The 20,062-nt window shown below is 44.4% G+C and overlaps 1 protein-coding gene across 1 annotated transcript in view; it reads right to left on the reverse strand.

Moving 5' to 3' along the window:
* The window catches only part of LGR4 (leucine rich repeat containing G protein-coupled receptor 4), a 107,521-nt gene that overhangs the window by 66,151 nt on the left and 21,308 nt on the right, over positions 1–20,062 (reverse strand). Inside the window, exon 2 of the mRNA XM_083164215.1 lies at positions 7,212–7,283. Within this exon, the coding sequence (XP_083020341.1) occupies positions 7,212–7,283 (72 nt within the window). The remainder of the gene's footprint in view (positions 1–7,211; positions 7,284–20,062) is intronic.

A 20,062-nucleotide genomic window follows, 5' to 3' on the forward strand; every position in this document is an offset into this window, starting at 1 on the left:
TATATATATATATATATATATATATATATATACATACATACACACACACACACACACACACACATATACATACATACACACACGAGAGCAGATCAATCCAGAAATCCATTAAAAATATCGAATTTTGCAATCTAAAAATCTTTTAACATTTCTCTTTTGTCCGTCCAACAGACACTCATCTGGAAGCAATTTACAGATGTCTGTAAGGCTGCATTAGCCAAAGCAGACACTCGGACCACCATGAGCTGCAGTGCAGGAGGCACTGGTTAAGCTATGAGCACACAGGCACACGGGTGATCGGAGAATAATGGTGTTTGGCCGCAGTTCACAAGACACACCTTGCTGCGATCAGATAAAGAGATGCACGATGTGTGGTGAACACTGTTCTGACATTGCTCGACAAGCTTGTGGCTTAATGAGCTTGTAGTGTGAGCACACAGTATTAATTACATGTAGCTGACATGCAGCGCTGATAAATCGGACTTTAATGCTAGACTTGGTAAGAGCTGATCTGCAATGTCCAATTAATACAATGGCCACTCTCAGAAGACAAGACCCCCCCCCCACTTAATATTACAACATCAAATCAGTTTGACCTGCCAATGCTAAAACATGACATATTGGGACAGCTGAGGTTTTACATGTATTACTGTTCATGTACGGTTGGTATAATGGTTATAGCATTACTGCCTCACAGTACTGAGGTCATGGGTTCTATCCCACCATGGCTCTAAGGGCGCCCTTCGCCGCCCCCCCGCCGCATATGTACTAACATATGCGGCTGGCATCGCGGTGCGGTGACGGAGGCCCCCCGCGATACCTGTACACTGGTGTGCGGGGGTCTCCGTCACCTCCCTGCCGCCACGCTCTCCCCTCACGCCGGGGACAGCTATGCATGCTGTCCCCGGCGCTTCCTCCTCCCCCCCTGCAGCCGGAAGGATGTCCGGCTGCTTCACTAGGGGGAGGAGGGGCTTACCTTCCGGGGTCCAGGAGGACCCTTCAGGAAGGTAAGCCAGAGGGGGGGGGGTCGGCAAAGCGGCGGGTTTGCGTCGGCGGGCGGCGAAAAGAAGCCCATAGGCTTCTATAGGGTATCGCCACCCAAAAGGTGGCGATACCCTACACTGCTGTATCATTTTTGATACATTGGAAAATGTGGTAAAACCGGGGTTTTACCGCATTTTCCATTTGATACATCTCGCCCTAACTGTGCGGAAGTTGTATATTCTCCCTGTGCTTGCGTGGGTTTCCTCCGGGTACTCCCTTTTCCTCCCACAATCCAAAAATATACTGGTAGGCTAATTGGCTCCCAACAAATTTAACCCTAGAATGTCTGTGTGTGCGTGTACATGTGGTAGGGAATATCGATTGTAAGCTCCACTGGGGCAGGGACTGATGTGAATGTTCTAATATACTCTGTAAAGCGCTGCGGAAACATTGGCTTTCAGAACACGGATGATAATCTAGTAACCCAGTGAAAGTGCCGCTTGAGTCCCTCTGTTTTCACAGATGGCAGTAAGCAGAGGGTAATACGGTATATGCGGTCAGTGCTGCATACATGCTTTGAAGGTCCACATGAACAGCCATAGAACACAGACATATATAATGCTTAGGTGAATAGTTCTAACTGCAACTAGTCTGTAGAACAAGGGTCTTTAACATGCAGGCCCTCCAAATGCTGTAGAACTACACATCCCAGAACGTCCTGCCTCCGTTTTAATAGCAAAATTGTGACACGGCATGCTGGGAAGTCTAGTTCCACAGCAGCAGGAAGGTAAATACAAAAAAAAAAAAAAACAAGAATAAAGGACAGCAAAAATCTAACTGGTCGAATCTCGCGTCTACTCCTACAGCACCAAATGTAAACGCAGCACGAAATTATCACTATACTCCCCAAAACAGAGAGCAATCCCTTACACTGTTTACTTAACAGGATCAACTTCCTAATAAAGCCGTTTCTCTGTTGTACGTGCAAAGAGATTTGTACTGCTAATAAATGCTCATTAAAAATTCCACCCTCGTCACACCCTGTGTTCTGTATGAGAGGACTTCCCACAAGTTGTTGTGTGGCAAACGCCATAACTAAGTCACAACCGTCCAACTTACACAAAGGTTGTTAACAGGCGATCGCTTCTGTTGCCTGAAAAATATAAAGTCACTGCAAGTATACAGCCAGGATCAAAGAGTCTATTTAGAGCACGGGTGTCAAACACAAGGCCCGCGGGCCAAATCCGGCCCGCCAGACCTAGTCATGTGGCCCGCGCGAGGAGATAGCACGCAGGGGCAGTGTGTCCCAGCTCCTGCCTAGGCCACCTCCTCTTACCCACCTCGCGCGCACTCACTCGCTCGAGCTGCGGGTTGGTGACTGGGACGTCACGCAGCTGGCGATCCGTGCTAGACTGCTGGTAGTAGCGGTAACCGCGTGTGCGAGGCAGCTGACTGAAATAGGTTAGTAGTGTATAGCTCGGGCTGGTTGCTGTACGTGGGGATCTCTGTCACTGAGGGTGACATTTACACACCAGGCCATGCTCTCCTCTAGTCACTGCTTGTCTATCTTGCTAGCCCACATTAAAATGTCTTTCCCAAAATGGTGTCACCTCCTCTAGCATCCCTAAGGCAGCTCTGTACCTTCTGTCCCTGTCTACCACTGAACCCTGCACCTCAATATAATTAGTACTGGATGTGGAATTAAATTTCTGCAGCATAGCTCTGTGTTTGATGGCCCACCATTATTGTTATATGCATGTCCTGTTTCATACTGCTTTAAAGTACACCTTGTACAAGTTTTCTGTCATTTGTACTTTTTGGGGGACCGGCCCTTTGAGGGTGACCAAACTGCTGATGCGGCCCCCGATGAATTTGAGTTTGACACCCCTGATTTAGAGGTTGGATACGAAAACCATATGGAGTTACTTTACAACTATACTAGTGTACACGTGTGTGTGTCTCAGATATATAGATAAACATACATACACACATACATAAATATATATACATTCATACACATCCTACCACCCACCTACACCAAGCACATTGAATAAACCATTTTTCTGACAAGATGTAAACATCGGCAATGTTCTCCCCTTCCGATTACACTGACAGGATGGGTCTAATTGGAATCAGTTGGGCAAGCCATCCCGAAATCCTCTACGCACACACGGACTGTACTGTAGCGAACTCCCACCCACTTAGATATTGTAAACACTAATTAGTTTGAATTTACATTATTTTAAAAAAACACCACATGTACAAATACATAACAGCAAACTGCTATCTCTGATCCAGCACAAAACATTCTATGGCTTAGTACTGTGAAACGTCCGATACAGAATACGATATACTGCCGCACCAATCCCCACTTTCATTGCAAAGGAAAAGAAGACTCCTCTACACACTGCGCCCCAGCACACATGGGAGCGAGCAGAGAAGAGGTCACTAGGAACGTGAATCGTCACCAGCATGTGCTGGCATCTGGCACAATAATGAATCGCAGATGCCTTAATGTAACACGGAATGAGAAGGCAGACTTGGAATTGGTTTACATTCCTTTAAAGTACTGCTAAACCTAAAAGGTAAATTGGCTATATTATACTAAACAGTAATAATTATATGTATCTCTCCAATTCAGAATCTCTTTGGAGGGGATGTTTAAAAGCCTCCATTTATACTTACACTCCTCAACTCCCATCTGCCCATTGGCTAGGAAGCATCGTACGTGGTCCTTTTGCATATGACCTATCGTAGGCGATGCCAGTCATATGGCAAATCCTTGTGTCAAACATGGTGATCTCTGGATTTGATGTGCAGAAGTAAATGAGGACATCAACATGAGGGCACTTTTCACAGGATTTATAGGCCAAATGGGTTGAAATTGTGGGAAAAAAGGACCATATCGTACTATTGTATAGGGGTACAAATCACCTGTTGTATCACACAGTGGTGGACACAGCTAGAAGGTATAATCTTGATCAAGCTTCCTCGCCGGGGTAGTGGGAGAGATCGGAAAGGCTGACCTCGACTAAAAAGATTCTGGGAGAACGGGCCGGAATTTTTGAGTCTCTCAGAAAAGTAGGCAAGAATTAAAAATTAGCATAACATTTTTATAGACACTTAGAGGGGATGTCCTATTAGCCCCGTTATTTTTCGTACTTAAATAAGTATTTGTTGCAATATCTGCATTATGGCAAGTAACGGGCTAACCGGTAAAAGCCCTTTTTCTGGAAGAAAAAAATCCCATTGCGAACGTTAATGCATGGGATCCGGGAAGGATAAATTCCCAGGTCCATCTGTTATCACGACTCTGAAGGACTGTTTATCGGGGATTACGCTTAAAGTGCTAGCATCAAGGGAACAGCAAGCCTGCAATGGGCCGATAGGATAGCCCAAGGGGAATCCATTAGCAGTGGCTGCCAATAATAAATAGTAACTTAGTAATGAAGGATTAAAAAAGACGTTCGTCCATAGAGTTCAACCTATCTGACTAACTACTGACGTGAGTAAGTCATATCTCTAAGATTCCCTTAGTGGCCAAAAATGTATCCAGTTTAGTTTTAAATGTAACAGTAGTTGCAGTAGCCACCCCCATCGGCAAGGAGTTCCACAATGTTACTGCTCTAATGGTGAAGAATCCTATGCTTAATTCAGTACAGAATTTATTTTCCTCGAGCCTCAGTACATACCCGCGTGTCCTAAGTATAGGCATATTAGTGAACAAATCATCTCCCGGGTTCCATAAGATTCCCAATCCTGTTTTTGAACATATTCAGCCTGGTAGACCTATATTTGTATTCTAGTGATTGGAGACCATTTACTAGCTTAGTCGCCCTTCTCTGTACCTGTTCCAATTCATTTATGTCCTCTTTAAGGTGCGGTGCCCAGAACTGAACACAGTATTCCAAGTGTGGTCTCACCAATGCCTTGTAAAGAGGCATCATCACATTGGCATCCCTTGAAGCCATACCCCTTTTAATGCATGCCAGTGTCCGATTTTCATCTATGATGACCCCCAAGTCCTTCTCTACAGAAGAAGTCCCTATAATAACTCAATTTAGCCTATAAGTAGCTTGTTCAATTTTGTTCCCATAATGAATTACATTTATCAACATTAAACTGCATTTTTCACCATTCCATCCACCTTTCCAGTTTTATTAAGTCACGTTGTAGTGTATCCACATCCTCTCCGGAGTTCATTTCCTTACTCAATTTCATCTGCAAATATTGCAATTTTACTCACTATGTCACTTCCTTTATCATTAATGAATACATTAACAACTTGGGTCCCAAAATTGAACCTTTGGACTATACCTCAGCTGGAACGTATGCCATTTACCACCACTCTGTCCCAGATTGTGCAACCAGTTTTTAATCCAATTACAAATTTTATCTTCTAACCCTAAATTACCTAGTTTTATTAATAACCTTTTATGAGGCATCGTGTCAAAAGCTTTAGAGAAATCCAGAAGTATTACATCAACAGATTTCCCCAAGTCCAGCCCTCTACTGTCTTCCTCATAGAAGCTAATTAAATTAATCTGATGTGATCTATTTTGGACGAACCCATGCTGAGCCTTACTTATCTTCTCCTGTTCTAAGAAATTTTGGATACTTATTATTCCTTCTAATATTTCCCCCACAATGGATGTAAGGATGACCGGTCTATAATTTTCAGGGTTAGTTTTGCTACCTTTCTTACATATTCGTACTATGGTAGCTATGAGCCAGTCCCTTGGTACAATGCCGAGTTTATAAATTAATTGAATATCCGATATAATGGTAGTGCCCTGACAGAACTCAATTATTTTAGTATCCTAGGGTATATTATATACATTATGTGCACCACTGGCAAAAGGCACAACTATCAGAAGCTGGGACAAGTTGTGTTCCCACTTTATTAGGGAAGTGAACTAATCTGCTATCGCTTTTGTTGCCAATTGTGAATCTACTGTAGATACAGGACTAGGACGAGCAGGCGCTACAGTGCACCGAGGTAGTAGTGCCTATGTCAAATCTATAGTGTTGGAAGGGAGGGAGTCATTTAAATAATTTTTCTTTAGGAGAACCTTTTCCCACTATAATCTTATACAGTGTAGACCAGTGGTTCACACATTTTTTGGAACCATTGAGCCCTAGAATACCAGAATATTTTAACATTTCAACCTCAGAAAAAAAGCTTTTTGTTGAGAAAAAAAAAAATAAAACTGTAATTTAATGAAGGATGACATATTAACACTATTTAAAGTTCAATGATGTGGTGAGGGACCAGATTTTCTTCCGTTTGTCTAAATATTTTATGATTACCAGCGGTTTTTGGTTTTTTTTTGCATATTGCATGGACTATTAAAAAAAAATTGATGCTGCTTTCACAACGCAAAACCAGGTATTTAAAACGTGTTTTTTTTTAAACGGGTCAGAGCAAGTTTAACCCCTTTTCACATCGCATATAAATACCTGGTCAATAGCAGGTTTGCGGAGTGAAAGCAACAGTTCTGTGCTGCTGTGCCCTCCACTCTCTGAAGTCTCTCTCTGGGGCAGGGGGATACTGCAGGAGATCCGTGCAGAGAAGTGATCTGGCTGGCGGTAACACGTTACACGAGGAGCCTGACAGCCAGCATGGGAGAGGGAGGTGCACTCACGGAGTGAGCATACTCAGGCCAATAGCAGAGAGAGGAATGAGGGATCTGCTGACACTCGCTGGCTGCTGGAGGTAAATGGGGGGAGGGATACTACCCCCCTCATACCCCAGTACCTGACGCAGGCAGTACACGGAGCATTAGCTGGTCCTCTCTGAGCCAGCGCTGTGCATATTTAATGAGCCGGCCGCTCATTACATATGCGCATATGTAATGAGTGTCCGGCTCATTAATATGCACGGTGCTGGGGACCAATAGTGCTCACTGCTGCCTGGGTACCGTTTCAGACACGTTTTTTTGCTATCTGGTCTGAAACGGGTAGGACACTGCTTTTTTTACCGTTTTAAAATACCAGAAAATTCACTCCGGACCTTTCAGACTGCACATATTACCGTTTTGAAACGGTAAAAAAACGGCAATATACCGGTTAATATGTGCGGTCTGAAAGGGGCATAATTGGTCCTGGACCCCCAACACAAGGCACGCCAGAGTGCCAAGGCACATCGTTTGGAAGCCACTGGTGTATACTGTTCAGTTTTAATTTCTTTGTTTAATTACAGCAATTAAGAAGAGAGATATACTTACAATTCTACGAGGTACGGCAAACTCTTAAAAGCACCCTCTGGCAGCTTTGTGATGTTGTTCATACTGATATCTCTGTAAATAAAAAACAAAATCTGTAAGAAGCAGGTAGGCCATTCATTTAGTCTACAGATCCTGTAGTACGTCCTCATTAGTCATTAATGACCAAATATTCTGTGGGTATTCGCCATCATTTGCATATATGCTACCATCTTGTCAACTGGTACAAGTCTCCAATGCACTAGACCAGTGGTTTCAAATCTCTGTCCTTAATAATTCAGACCGCAAATGCCGGGTCGCACCCGGGATTAGGACACTGGTCCATTTCTCGGAGCGCCACAGCATTTGCGGTCTGAAAGCTCTGCGTCCGACCAGGCTTTTTGCAGAGTCGGTGACGTCGCACGGGGCGGAGCTGAATGGCTGCGCGTCATCCAGGGGCTGTGGAGGAGGCAGCACTTGGAGCTGACAGCGCGGCCTCCTCCATACTGTGAATGGGACCTAGTTCGCCCGCCTGCCGATCGGCAAAAAGGGGGAGTGTCCGCGTAAATAGCTGAGATCGTGACAATTCACGGCAGTTATCGGCAAAACGGGCCCGCCAGCCGTTCTGTCGATCTGTCTCTTCAATGCTGTTGGTAAACACAGTATTAAATAGGCGCCCACCGCTATTTCCCCCATCCAAAATAGCGGAAGGGATTGAATACCCCTCTTTGTGTTTCAAAGAACAAATTACTGCATGGGACACAAAATCTCATCTGCAATATCATAGAGAGGAAAAAAAAAGTTAATCTCTGGACAGACATATGTTCTGTATTCTAAGTAAGTATTTAGTTATGATTTACAGTCCAAGTAAATATAGGGCTGAGTACGGATTTAATATAATATACACTTTGGAGAAAACTAAAAATATGTCTTCGTGTTTCTGGTTTCCACGTAAGCACAAAATTGGCAAAAATCATCTTTAATGACATATGGAGGACGTCTATGATTCTACCCCGCGAATGTTCTTAAAGCAGACTTCCTGCACAGCTCTGAGGATCGCCAATCATTCTAGAGCCACAAGAATCGTTACATATTGGGGGGGGGATAAATTTAACAAAACGAGCGTTCTTTTGAAGATGGGATGTTGCCTATAGCAACCAATCGCATCCCCTTTCGTGGATTTGATCTCTCTCACCTGGATACAGCGTGAATTCACACCGGTCTATTAACGAGCCAAACTATAACCTGTCTGATTGAGAGGACGTGCTTCGTAGTCAACCTATTCCGTAAGGGCCATACACACTGAGCAATTTTAGCGATATTCTGGGGGGGGTGGACGACTTTCCATAGCGGGACGATAGGAAAGCCATCCACCCCGTCGCTCATCTGCTGGTAATGCCAGTGGATGAGTGGCGGGGCCAGCGATGATGCGGGAGTGTGCATCAGTGCTCACCGCCGGGCCTTACACACTGGGCAAAAAAGTACACAGCTCAAAAGACAAAACTCAGCTCAAAGTCACACTGTGTGTATGTTCCAGCAATGAGCGGTGAACGCTGCTGCGTGCTCCCGAGCCATCGCCAGGAAATCCGTTCTTCTGCTTGTAATACCAGGAGATGAGCGGCTTTGAGGACGGCGCCGGGCAGGGGGAAAGCCGCTCAGTGTGTATGCACTGAGCGTCTTTGCCCCCAGTGATGATAGCGATCATCGCTGTCCATACACGCTGGGCATAGTCAACCACTTTGCTTTCATTTACTGAATATTGGTACAATGTTACACTATATACAGAACAATACATAACAACAGTGCACAACACCTGAAGCCAATGCAGATCGGTGCTGGTATAATCCAGAACACCGGCTCTTTGCCATGCACAGAGTTCTGTAAAACCACATTCACATCAATAGGGAACAGTTCTAGATGTTGACGGAGCAGGACTGAAACACGTGGAGAAATAACGCCACTACTTTACACACCATGATCCTATATAGGCCTCTAACTGTCAGTGGAATATGAAAAAAAGTCAGAGAAAGAAATGGAGAGACCTGGAAGGGAGCGTTGGCTAAGGTCTGTCCGAATTTAGGAAAACAGGTATCACCGACTATACAACGCGGCATGATAACAGAGTTATTCGGGCCCCATTTGTTAACGAGTTTTAGGTGTGTAAACTCATTAAGTATGTAGAATATTCATCGATTATTTATTTACAGTGTCTTATATAGCGCAGCAGATTCCGTTACAGCGTCTTATATAGCGCAGCAGATTCCGTTACAGCGTCTTATATAGCGCAGCAGATTCCGTTACAGTGTCTTATATAGCACAGCAGATTCCGTTACAGTGTCTTATATAGCGCAGCAGATTCCGTTACAGTGTCTTATATAGCGCAGCGGATTCCGTTACAGTGTCTTATATAGCGCAGCGGATTCCGTTACAGTGTCTTATATAGCGCAGCAGATTCCGTTACAGTGTCTTATATAGCGCAGCGGATTCCGTTACAGTGTCTTATATGGCGCAGCGGATTCCGTTACAGTGTCTTATATAGCGCATCAGATTCCGTTACAGTGTCTTATATAGCGCAGCGGATTCCGTTACAGTGTCTTATATAGCGCAGCGGATTCCGTTACATTGTCTTACATAGCGCAGCAGATTCCGTTACAGCGTGTTATATAGCGCAGCAGATTCAGTTACAGTGTCTTATATAGCGCAGCAGATTCCATTACAGTGTCTTATATAGCGCATCAGATTCCGTTACAGGGTCTTATATAGCGCAGCAGATTCCGTTACAGCGTCTTATATAGCGCAGCAGTTTCCGTTACAGTGTCTTATATAGCGCAGCAGATTCAGTTACAGCGTCTTATATAGCGCAGCAGATTCCGTTACAGCGTCTTATATAGCGCAGCAGATTCCGTTACAGTGTCTTATATAGCGCAGCAGATTCCATTACAGTGTCTTATATAGCGCAGCAGATTCTGTTACAGTGTCTTATATAGCACAGCAGATTCCGTTACAGTGTCTTATATAGCGCAGCAGATTCCGTTACAGTGTCTTATATAGCGCAGCGGATTCCGTTACAGTGTCTTATATAGCGCAGCGGATTCCGTTACAGTGTCTTATATAGCGCAGCAGATTCCGTTACAGTGTCTTATATAGCGCAGCGGATTCCGTTACAGTGTCTTATATGGCGCAGCGGATTCCGTTACAGTGTCTTATATAGCGCATCAGATTCCGTTACAGTGTCTTATATAGCGCAGCGGATTCCGTTACAGTGTCTTATATAGCGCAGCGGATTCCGTTACATTGTCTTACATAGCGCAGCAGATTCCGTTACAGCGTGTTATATAGCGCAGCAGATTCAGTTACAGTGTCTTATATAGCGCAGCAGATTCCATTACAGTGTCTTATATAGCGCATCAGATTCCGTTACAGGGTCTTATATAGCGCAGCAGATTCCGTTACAGCGTCTTATATAGCGCAGCAGTTTCCGTTACAGTGTCTTATATAGCGCAGCAGATTCAGTTACAGCGTCTTATATAGCGCAGCAGATTCCGTTACAGTGTCTTATATAGCGCAGCAGATTCCGTTACAGTGTCTTATATAGCGCAGCAGATTCCATTACAGTGTCTTATATAGCGCAGCAGATTCCATTACAGTGTCTTATATAGCGCAGCAGATTCTGTTACAGTGTCTTATATAGCGCAGCAGATTCCGTTACAGCGTGTTATATAGCGCAGCAGATTCCATTACAGTGTCTTATATAGCGCAGCAGATTCTGTTACAGTGTCTTATATAGCGCAGCAGATTCTTTTGCGCTTTACACCTTAGAATGTCTTATTGACAGAGCTCAGGAAATACTGAAGTTGGGTCCAAGTGACATTGGTTCAATCAGCTTCACAGCAAACACAGCATTTCTTTGCAATGTAAGGTTTCCCACAGCACCCTGATATTAAGCAAGGTCGCTGATGTCATCTGGGGCATGGCGGAGCGTCACCAGGGGGGCGGGTGTGGAGGCAGTGCTTGGAGTGAATGCTGCCTCCTCTCTATATAGTGTGAATAGGACCCGTGTCACCCGATCACACTGCACAGCAACCCAGGTCCAACCCCACTTTTAACCCGGGTCCGAAAGCCAGTTACTGGATCTGGGGCCCTTTCACACCGCACATCGACCCAGCAAAAACCTGGGTCGGACCCCGGGTTATTTGTGCGATGTGAATGAGGTTACGTGAATTGTTATCCTGTATTACCAGCTCACCATTACAAAAACAGCAGGGGAATTACTCTGACAATACAGTAACTTGTTGTTTCACTTGACCATGCAAATTTTAATAGTAGAGCCCTTGGCACATACTGAAGCTGGCGGAGGACAGAAATAACTATTGTTTCCACCACAAAACGTACACAGCGGTTCTGGAGGAGAGAGCCTATAAAAGCAGCACACCAGGCTTCTGCGAGCCAGATAATGCACTGCCACTTTTAAATTAGACGTGATGGTTTGGAAATGCTGGACGGAAATAGCCCGAAGTAGCATGAGAAACACACAGCCTTAAAATGGAAAACATGTCATGTATTTGGCCCTCTTTTCACTAGAAATATCTTATACCAGACTTTAAAAAGAAGGGATCACTTTATTGTGCACGGGGTTGGTTGCGGTGTTTTGATTGCGTATCATAGCAACAGGATGCTTGTTGTTTATTTATGATCGGGGCATAATAAAATTTCCTTTCTAAACAAAATGATCCAGACGGGAAATAAAAACTAGTCCTTGAATTCAGCCTTCCGCGGTTGAACGGGCCGTTATCAGCGCTGCAGCGGCATAAATACTAATATTTTGGAACGGTACAAAGATAGACAAGAAGGACAGAAGTAATAAAGATAAGGGCGCTCAAATGAAGCAATTATATCCAGCATCTCAGGCCAAAACACAGTCGCACATGGGTTAACTGACAGTTCTCATAGGGGGGGGGGGGGGGGGTCTACCTAGATCCATTACCCTGTGAGAGTCACTGTGAATGTATGCCATTCACACCACACTGGCTGCTATAAAGGTTGTAGATAATGAATTCAGAGGTCAGGTATTTAAGATAAGACTCACATTACTAGACTAGAAAACTCTGAATACCCCCTGGGAAAGGGGAAGGGGAAAAGGGATTACTACAAATCATTATCTGCTACTTCCCAAGGGAAAGGGTCAGAAATTCTCTCAGGTTAGTATGTCTGATGGAGAACACATTCCATCCAGAGGTGCATAGTCCCTGAATGTGGTGTTCTGAGCTACCTGGAGGAGGATTTTGGGAGAAGAGAGAAACGCACTTATCTGGCTGATGGTCCTTACAGAGCTGCACCCACCAGAAACCGCTCTTCCAAGTGTGGGACTACAGGGGTGCCGGATGAAAGCCAGACATCGGAATCCAGACTATTTAAATGCCCGACAGTTGGGTTCCCAACTGACAGGGGTTATTCTGCCTCCTGGGGGCCTAAGACCCCACTAGAGGGAGAATGGGACATGCGGTGAGGCTAGCCCGCAAGGGGCTTCACTGTGCTCGCTCCCTTGTCAGAGTACCAGCAGTCGGGATTCTAATGTCGATATACTGACCCCCGGGACTACATACCACATCCTGGCTATTGTGTGCTAGGAGAACAACTACATGATAGTTCTAGCCGCTTCACGGACCTCAAAGTAGTATAAAAATGACAATATCATTATTAACACTGATCAATATACCATGTATGCCCTTCAATCGGAAACAAGGAGCTAATAAAATAGGAATAAGCACTTAGAGTGGCAAATGTGGCCGATACGGTAGTATGATTCGACCCTTTCCTACACGATCTCGATGCATCGGGCCAATAAATCGTGTGATAATATCAGATTGTACGTCCTTTGCTTCCGATTACAATGCAATGCGCTGATCTGTGCCCAATGGATCTTATCCACAGTTTGTCACTGCTGCACCAAGGATACACCATATTCCAGGGCAGTGAATGGGATCACATTCGATAAATCGTATGCATAATGACCGGATACGATGTATCGCAAAGAAGCCCAGAAGCTTCTATAGGTTAATTCCCTCTGAGAGAGATTTAATCAGATGTGCAGAGACACAAACATCGCGACGGTCAGCTCTTACCAGGAGAACGCATAGTACGAACGCACTCTTATAGATGCCAGGCATGGGATCATTCTTAAGAATGCAAGTTGGTAAGGGTGCCCATATAAACTAAGCCGAGGTACCGCATGCAGTACCCCGTAAGCTCCCCCGGCAGGTGGATCACATGCGATATATCGTATGCAGTCCTTTTGCATAAGATATATTGCATGAGAACCCGGCAAGGGCTGTAAGATCCGATAAATCTATATTCCAGCCCTTGCGATCTCCAGCTCTGCTCCGATACAGACGGATCGGAATCTGAGCTGAAACTCACGCAATTTGCCACTTTTTATCAGATTTCTCAGCCCGATTCGTGGGAATCCGATAAAAAAAGGGCACAAATTGCGCAAGTGTATGGGAACCTTAAGGGGTCATTCTTCATTTACCCCCATTCAGCATATAAAAAAAAAAAAAGGAGTTCTAAAATAGAATCCACAGTTCTAAATGACCCCTTAAGGTCACCGCGATTTAGGACCTTTCTATCTAATTCCCACCCACTGTTAATCAGGAGTGTTAAACGCAGACCTGCAGCTGTTGTGAAACCGCACATCCCAGCATGCTCTGCTACCATTTAGCATTCCATAACAGCAAAACTGTGGCAGGGAAGGCTGGGATGTGTAGTTCCACAACAGCTGGAAGACTGCGTATTAGAAACACCCCAACATTGCGTTATCACCAGTGATTTAACAAAACAAAACTTCCATAGAGGACACACAAGCAGCTGCCAAGCTCAGAGATTCCTGACAGACAGCGGCTGGCACGTCCCATGTGCCATAGTTTGCTTTACCTTTATTGACTCACCTAGAGCTTTACAAGTGTCCAAGATGGCAAGAACAGCGAGGGGTAGACAAACACTGGCATGCACTGTATACAACGCGCCAAAGTACTAAGCAAACAATGTCAACTGGAGCAAGTCAAAGCGTCACTTTGTAAGTGGGTGATATGCCCTGTAGCGGATTTCTCTTCCTCTTTCACCGCCCAGTAGGGAACAATGGAAAATGCACAGTAGTGATTAAACAAGACTGGGGTGAGCAGTCGCCCAACGTGCAGGAAAGGAAACACGGAATAAGAAAGGGTATGGGGTCACGCAATATTAGATATGCATTGGGTCGACCACAGAAGGTTGACAGGGATTTGGTTGACAAATTAAATAGGTCAATACACCTAAGGTCAAACAGAGTGGGAAAGCCGACACAAGCATTAAGTCAACAATAAAGCATGATAAGCCTTAACCCCTTGAGTGCTGGGTTTTCATGGGGCAGGTGTGACCTGCCCCAGAAATACTGACCACAGAAGGGGCAGCCGCTGCCTTCTGCGGCAAACCCTGCTCCCCTGGGGCGGCTGCTGCGGCCACTTGGGAGGGCTCGGGTGTTCGGGCACTCGGCCGTTCATCTGTTTGGGCATTCCTGAGTTTGGACACCTGAACACAAGAACGGGAAGAAGCAGATTGGCCCCAGGGGGAATCAGTGATGGGGGGGGGGAGGGGGGGTGCGGTTGTGCACCAGTGGGTCACCGCTGGAGGCAACACTGGCGCACCCTTTCTTTACAACGGCGTGTCCGGAAATTTCTCTGGAGAGCCCGCCCCTGCAGCTCAGCCTGAGAAATTTCCGGGCTTACCACCAAAGAGGTCCCATACACTATGCTGAGGTGTCACTTGCAATACCCCGGCAGCAGGATCACATGGGGTATATGTATGTATGGTCCTTTTGCATACGACATACTCGGATCATATGCGCTAAGGGCTGCGGGATCAGATAGATGTATATTGCAGTACCTTTGATCTCAGGATCCGTTTTGATGCGCATGACAATGCATATCGGATCCGGAGGTAAAACACATGCGACACTTCGCACTAGTGTATGGGGACCTTTGAATGGTACAATTTAGGTACCTAACTGCTGGCTTATGGTATGTGGTGGATCTGGAGTTTTATTGTATGCTCCGTTTTACCCATTAACCAGCATTACTATGGGCAGTATTCAATGAAAAAAATTCGCTGTGGATGGCGAGAGATTTTTTTCTCTCGCCATGCACTCGCCCTGTTCCGGAGGGCTCGCTGCCACTCCTGCTCCCTCTATTCAATGTGGTTAAGACTCGCCACCACTCGCGGCGAGTCTTAACCGCTGCAGCGGACGAGCGTCCGCGGCAGGGAGCTGGCAGGGAGCCGTGGGACGGTGGCAGCCAAGGAGATTAAAGTCTCCCTGGCTGCACTAGAACATATGTGGAGGGGAGGTGGGCTAACCTGGACCCAGGCAGCACAAGCTACCCCCCCCCCCCCCCCCCATAGCCAGCGGGGGACCCAGTATTCACTGCACCCGATCGTGCACAGGTTACCAAGCCAAAAAATACTTCATAAACAGATTTTCAGTTTGATTTTTATTTTGAAAATATCACCACTTTCAATGCCCTGAAGTTTTCTAGGTACATTAAATATTTACCATGTAAACCTGATCCGCACTTATAACTAAAATGCTAATTAGGCAATGGGGTCTATTCAATTAGTCGGAAACTGCCGTTTGTCAGAAAATGGCAGTCTCAGTATTTTTATTTTTTTTAAGTCGAATCCATGATTCTACCTATTCAAATTATTTTTTTCCTGACCGGTCGGAAAAAACACGTTGATCAGTGGAATAGCAGCTTTTGGCCCGTTTTCGACGGGCCAAAGATGTGGCGGGAAGGATGGTGCCGGATGAGTAGCAGCACCACCGGGAGGACGGAGATGGGGGGAGCAGTGGCCAAATCAGACAGTCTAATTTGGCTGCACAATTGAATAGGTATTGTCGGATCTATTTCGACAGATGCATGTTGGAATAGATCAGACTACTTGAATATACCTCGATAAAAAAAAAGTCACAAAACCTAAACGTTCTCTATAAACATTGCAGCATGCAAAACACAAACACAGAAAATAAAACATTTAAAAGGGTAAGTCCATATTGGCTTTTATTTGTATCATTTCACAGCTGTCCTTCAACAGAGTTAGAATTTTTTTTTTTTAAATAAAAACTAGCATAAAAGCGCCAATAATTGGCTTCTTTCACCCCGGTTAGCCACAAACAAAAGTGTCCGTTATGTTCAGAAAGCACATAGTGAACCAATAGCCGTCCAGCACGCCAGGCCAATGGGGACAGGCAACAATGAGCCCTAAGCAATACTTCTTTCCACTCTTTTGTTGAGTCTCACAAAGCCCCTAATTAAGACCTGCACAAAGCAGCCCCACTGCTACCGCTCAATAACGAATTACACGCCTGTTTTGCTAAACTTAAAGAAAAGGGGGGAAAATACTATACTGAGGGGCTGCTGAAATACTGTGTCCATAAAACGCTTCTAACCCCACAGCACAAAAACCCTCAATATCAGATCCCCAAAACAAGCGCACGTTACAGGTACAAGTATAAAGCAGAAATATATTATTTTCTTTCTTAAAAGAATTTTAGGTTTGTTTTTTGCCCCATAAATAAAAATTTTGAGCATTTACAAAAACAAACAAACACACAAAAGTGCTAAGAACATTGTATATAATGGGACAAGAAATGAATTGGATATATAGATAGCTATAGTATTACATTTGCATTTCTTTTTAAACATAAAAAAAAGGTACATATTAAAATTGTTGCTTTATTCAAAACAAGATTAGTTTGGTACTTGCGATTTAAATCTCAGACTTTGGGCCAGAAATGGAGAGTGATAAACAACCGACCAATCAGCTCCTGTCTGACATTTTTCAAACACAGCCTGTGACATGTCAGGTAGGAGTTGATTGGCTGGCTGTTTATCACTCTCCATTTATCACTTTTGAAGCTTAGTGCATCTGGCCCAGAATCTGCGGCACACTGGGTACCATGGGGTGAGTGAGGGATGGAGGCACCAGCACTTAATGAGCCAATTCTCCTTAAACTCAGGTGTACATTTATCAAAGCTTCTTTAAAAGGAAGGGAAAAAAAAAAAGTGATGTTGCCCATAGCAACCAGACCATCATTTTCTAGGAAGCAATAGAAATGAGAAATAATAGACAGCAGAATCTAACTGGTTGCTATGGGCAACTTCATCACTTCATTTGTAGAGGCTATAGTAAACTTTACTGTAGACTAGGACAGGTTAAAGAAACCTATAAACCATCACAAATATTCAACCACTGAGCAATGGAACAAACTGTCCCCCAGGAGAGGTCAGAGACAGATATTAACTGGCTTCCTTCATCAGGATAGGGATATACAAAAGCCGCCCCTAATATTTAATATTGGAAGTCCAAAGTCAGATTCGCTGCCCGCAAAGTCATGAAAACTGTAATTTTTGTTGTATCATGAAACTGCTCCATGAATGCCCCATTTCATTTACCGATAGAGCGAGTAAAATGGGCCAAAACCTTAACTAGAACAGGCCCATCAGCCCCAGTAAAGTCCTGCTTAATCATAGCCGTAATCAATCACCGGCTTAGATGTTGGCCAACCTCTCCTCTTCGCACCACACAGAATGAATAGAAGGCTTTTCTAATACTAGGAGACCTGTCCCAGTAAATCCTTAACTCTTTCACCACATCGAACAGACAATTAGTCTTTGCTAATTGCTTTGCTTTCGTAAGAGAGGGAATAACGATTTCCTGGTTTAAATGGAAATCAGACCTACTTAAGGTTGGAATGAGGAACCTGTATTAACCCTATCCTTACATATATAACTTTATGTGGAGATTTGCAGAATAAAGCTCTTAGTTGTGACACCCGTCCAGGAGGAAAGCCAACTTCCTGGATGTGGCTGACGTCATCTGTAATTACCACTGCTGTGCATTCTGGGAAGCCAGAACCCATCCAGGCACCTGGCTGTGCATCCCACCACTCTGTGGAACCATGCCGCAAGCGCCATCACCATGTCCAATGTGTCTCTTTGTGGGTTCTTACTCTTCCCTCAGTGGAAAGAAAACAGATCTAGGTCCAGGTATTAAATATAAACAGGTCAGTTTTGCAGCCGGCTTCACCACACATACATACACACACACACACACACACACACACACACAGGTTGACTCTCCCTTTGAAGCCAAAAAACTAAATATTCAGAAAACCATGGTTTTTCATACTTACCTCATCCGCGGTGTCCACGGCAGCCATCGGAATCCTCTTCAGCGGCATCCCTGGTTCCAAGGATGCATTGCGTGGGAGCACCCACGCAATGCACCCCTGGGACCGGAGATGCCGCTGAAGAGGATTTCAAAGGCCACAATGGATGCCAGTGGACACAGTGGACAGTGGGGGACCATTAGGGCACGAGGTTAAGTATGACAAAAAAATTCCAAAACCTGCAAAAAAAAAAAAAAAAATCACTTATCCAAAATGCTTGTGGTCCCAAGCATTTCAAATAACAGATACTCAACCTGTACCATTCAAAATGATTGCCAGGAGGCCATAGAAGGTAAACACACTAGGGGCCTAAAATGCTGGACCCAATTTAAACATTGGCTTTTCTGTTTTGACCAGCAATACCCTTTAACTACAACAAAAAGAATATTAAAGGTTCAACTTCTGTTACTTATTGCATTGAAATTCACAAGGTATAGAACTACAAAACCCAACAATACAATACATCTTCCCTGTATGCCTAGTGCAAACAAAAATGTATATATTTAGTGCAACACAATGAGGACACAATGACAAGGACTATTAAAGGCTGTATTCTTTAGAAGCACAAACTGTACTCTGCAGCTGTTTAGAAAATCAGACACCAGAAGCTTTTGTGTGAACTTTGGTTCCGTGATAAAATGTTATTTGTCACAAAAACTTCAATTGGATTTTTACAAAGGCCAGACAATCAGACGCTTTACTACAACGATTAAATCACGCACAAAAAGGGTCGGTTTACATTACCATGGGGTGTACAATGGTTAATAATAAAAAAAAAAAAAAAAAAATCATCTTATTAAAGTATTAAACTTTAAGTCATTGACCAACCTTTGTGAATGAACCGGTTTTGTTCTGCACTAGTAATTACATTGCTATGTTAATAACTTCATGTACACCCAAATCTTTTATATAACCTAGGAATGCCAGCGAGAACACTTCACGTAACAAATGTTTTAAATATTATACAAACCAAATAAGATCAGTATTAAATAAAAAAAAATAAAAAAATTCTACTACTAAAGATTCAGAATTACTAGACTAGTTCCCAGTTTCTTTTTTTTTTTATTCTTCAGACAGCAGTCACACCATGCTGAGACTTCTAGTTCCCCTGATGACTAATGGCTTTACTAGAACAGCAACCAGACTTATGGGGGTATTCTTTCAACAGGATTGAAGTGGCATCTCGGCAGAACGAAGCCGACTTTAAAAGCAGTTGGGCCCATTTTGCCGAAAACGCCCGTGGATTGTCAAGATCGCGACCGTATCTCGACAATACACAGCCATTTTCACATTGAATCCCACCCTGCCGAATATCAGGCAAGCAAAACGAAAATGGGCCAGGGTCAACTGTCGTGATGTACCGAGAGTCGGGACCCCAGAATTGAATATCCCCCCTTAAGCTGGGTACACACTAGATGATAGTCGTTATGACCTCACCAATCCCGACTGGCCGGAACAAGAAAATCTAAATGTAGCCCAGTGTAGGCCTGATTTTGCAGATGCTGCGCGCTCCTGTCTGACATCCTCACTCGGCCTTGCTGCGGTGCCATCACTCCTGCTATCCGGTTATGCACTTGCCAATGCAGACACACCATTATAAGGTGAAGTGCCGCCAGTG

Source organism: Crinia signifera, chromosome 11 (assembly GCF_055691185.1).
Source record: "Crinia signifera chromosome 11, ASM5569118v1, whole genome shotgun sequence".
NCBI lineage: Eukaryota > Metazoa > Chordata > Amphibia > Anura > Myobatrachidae > Crinia > Crinia signifera.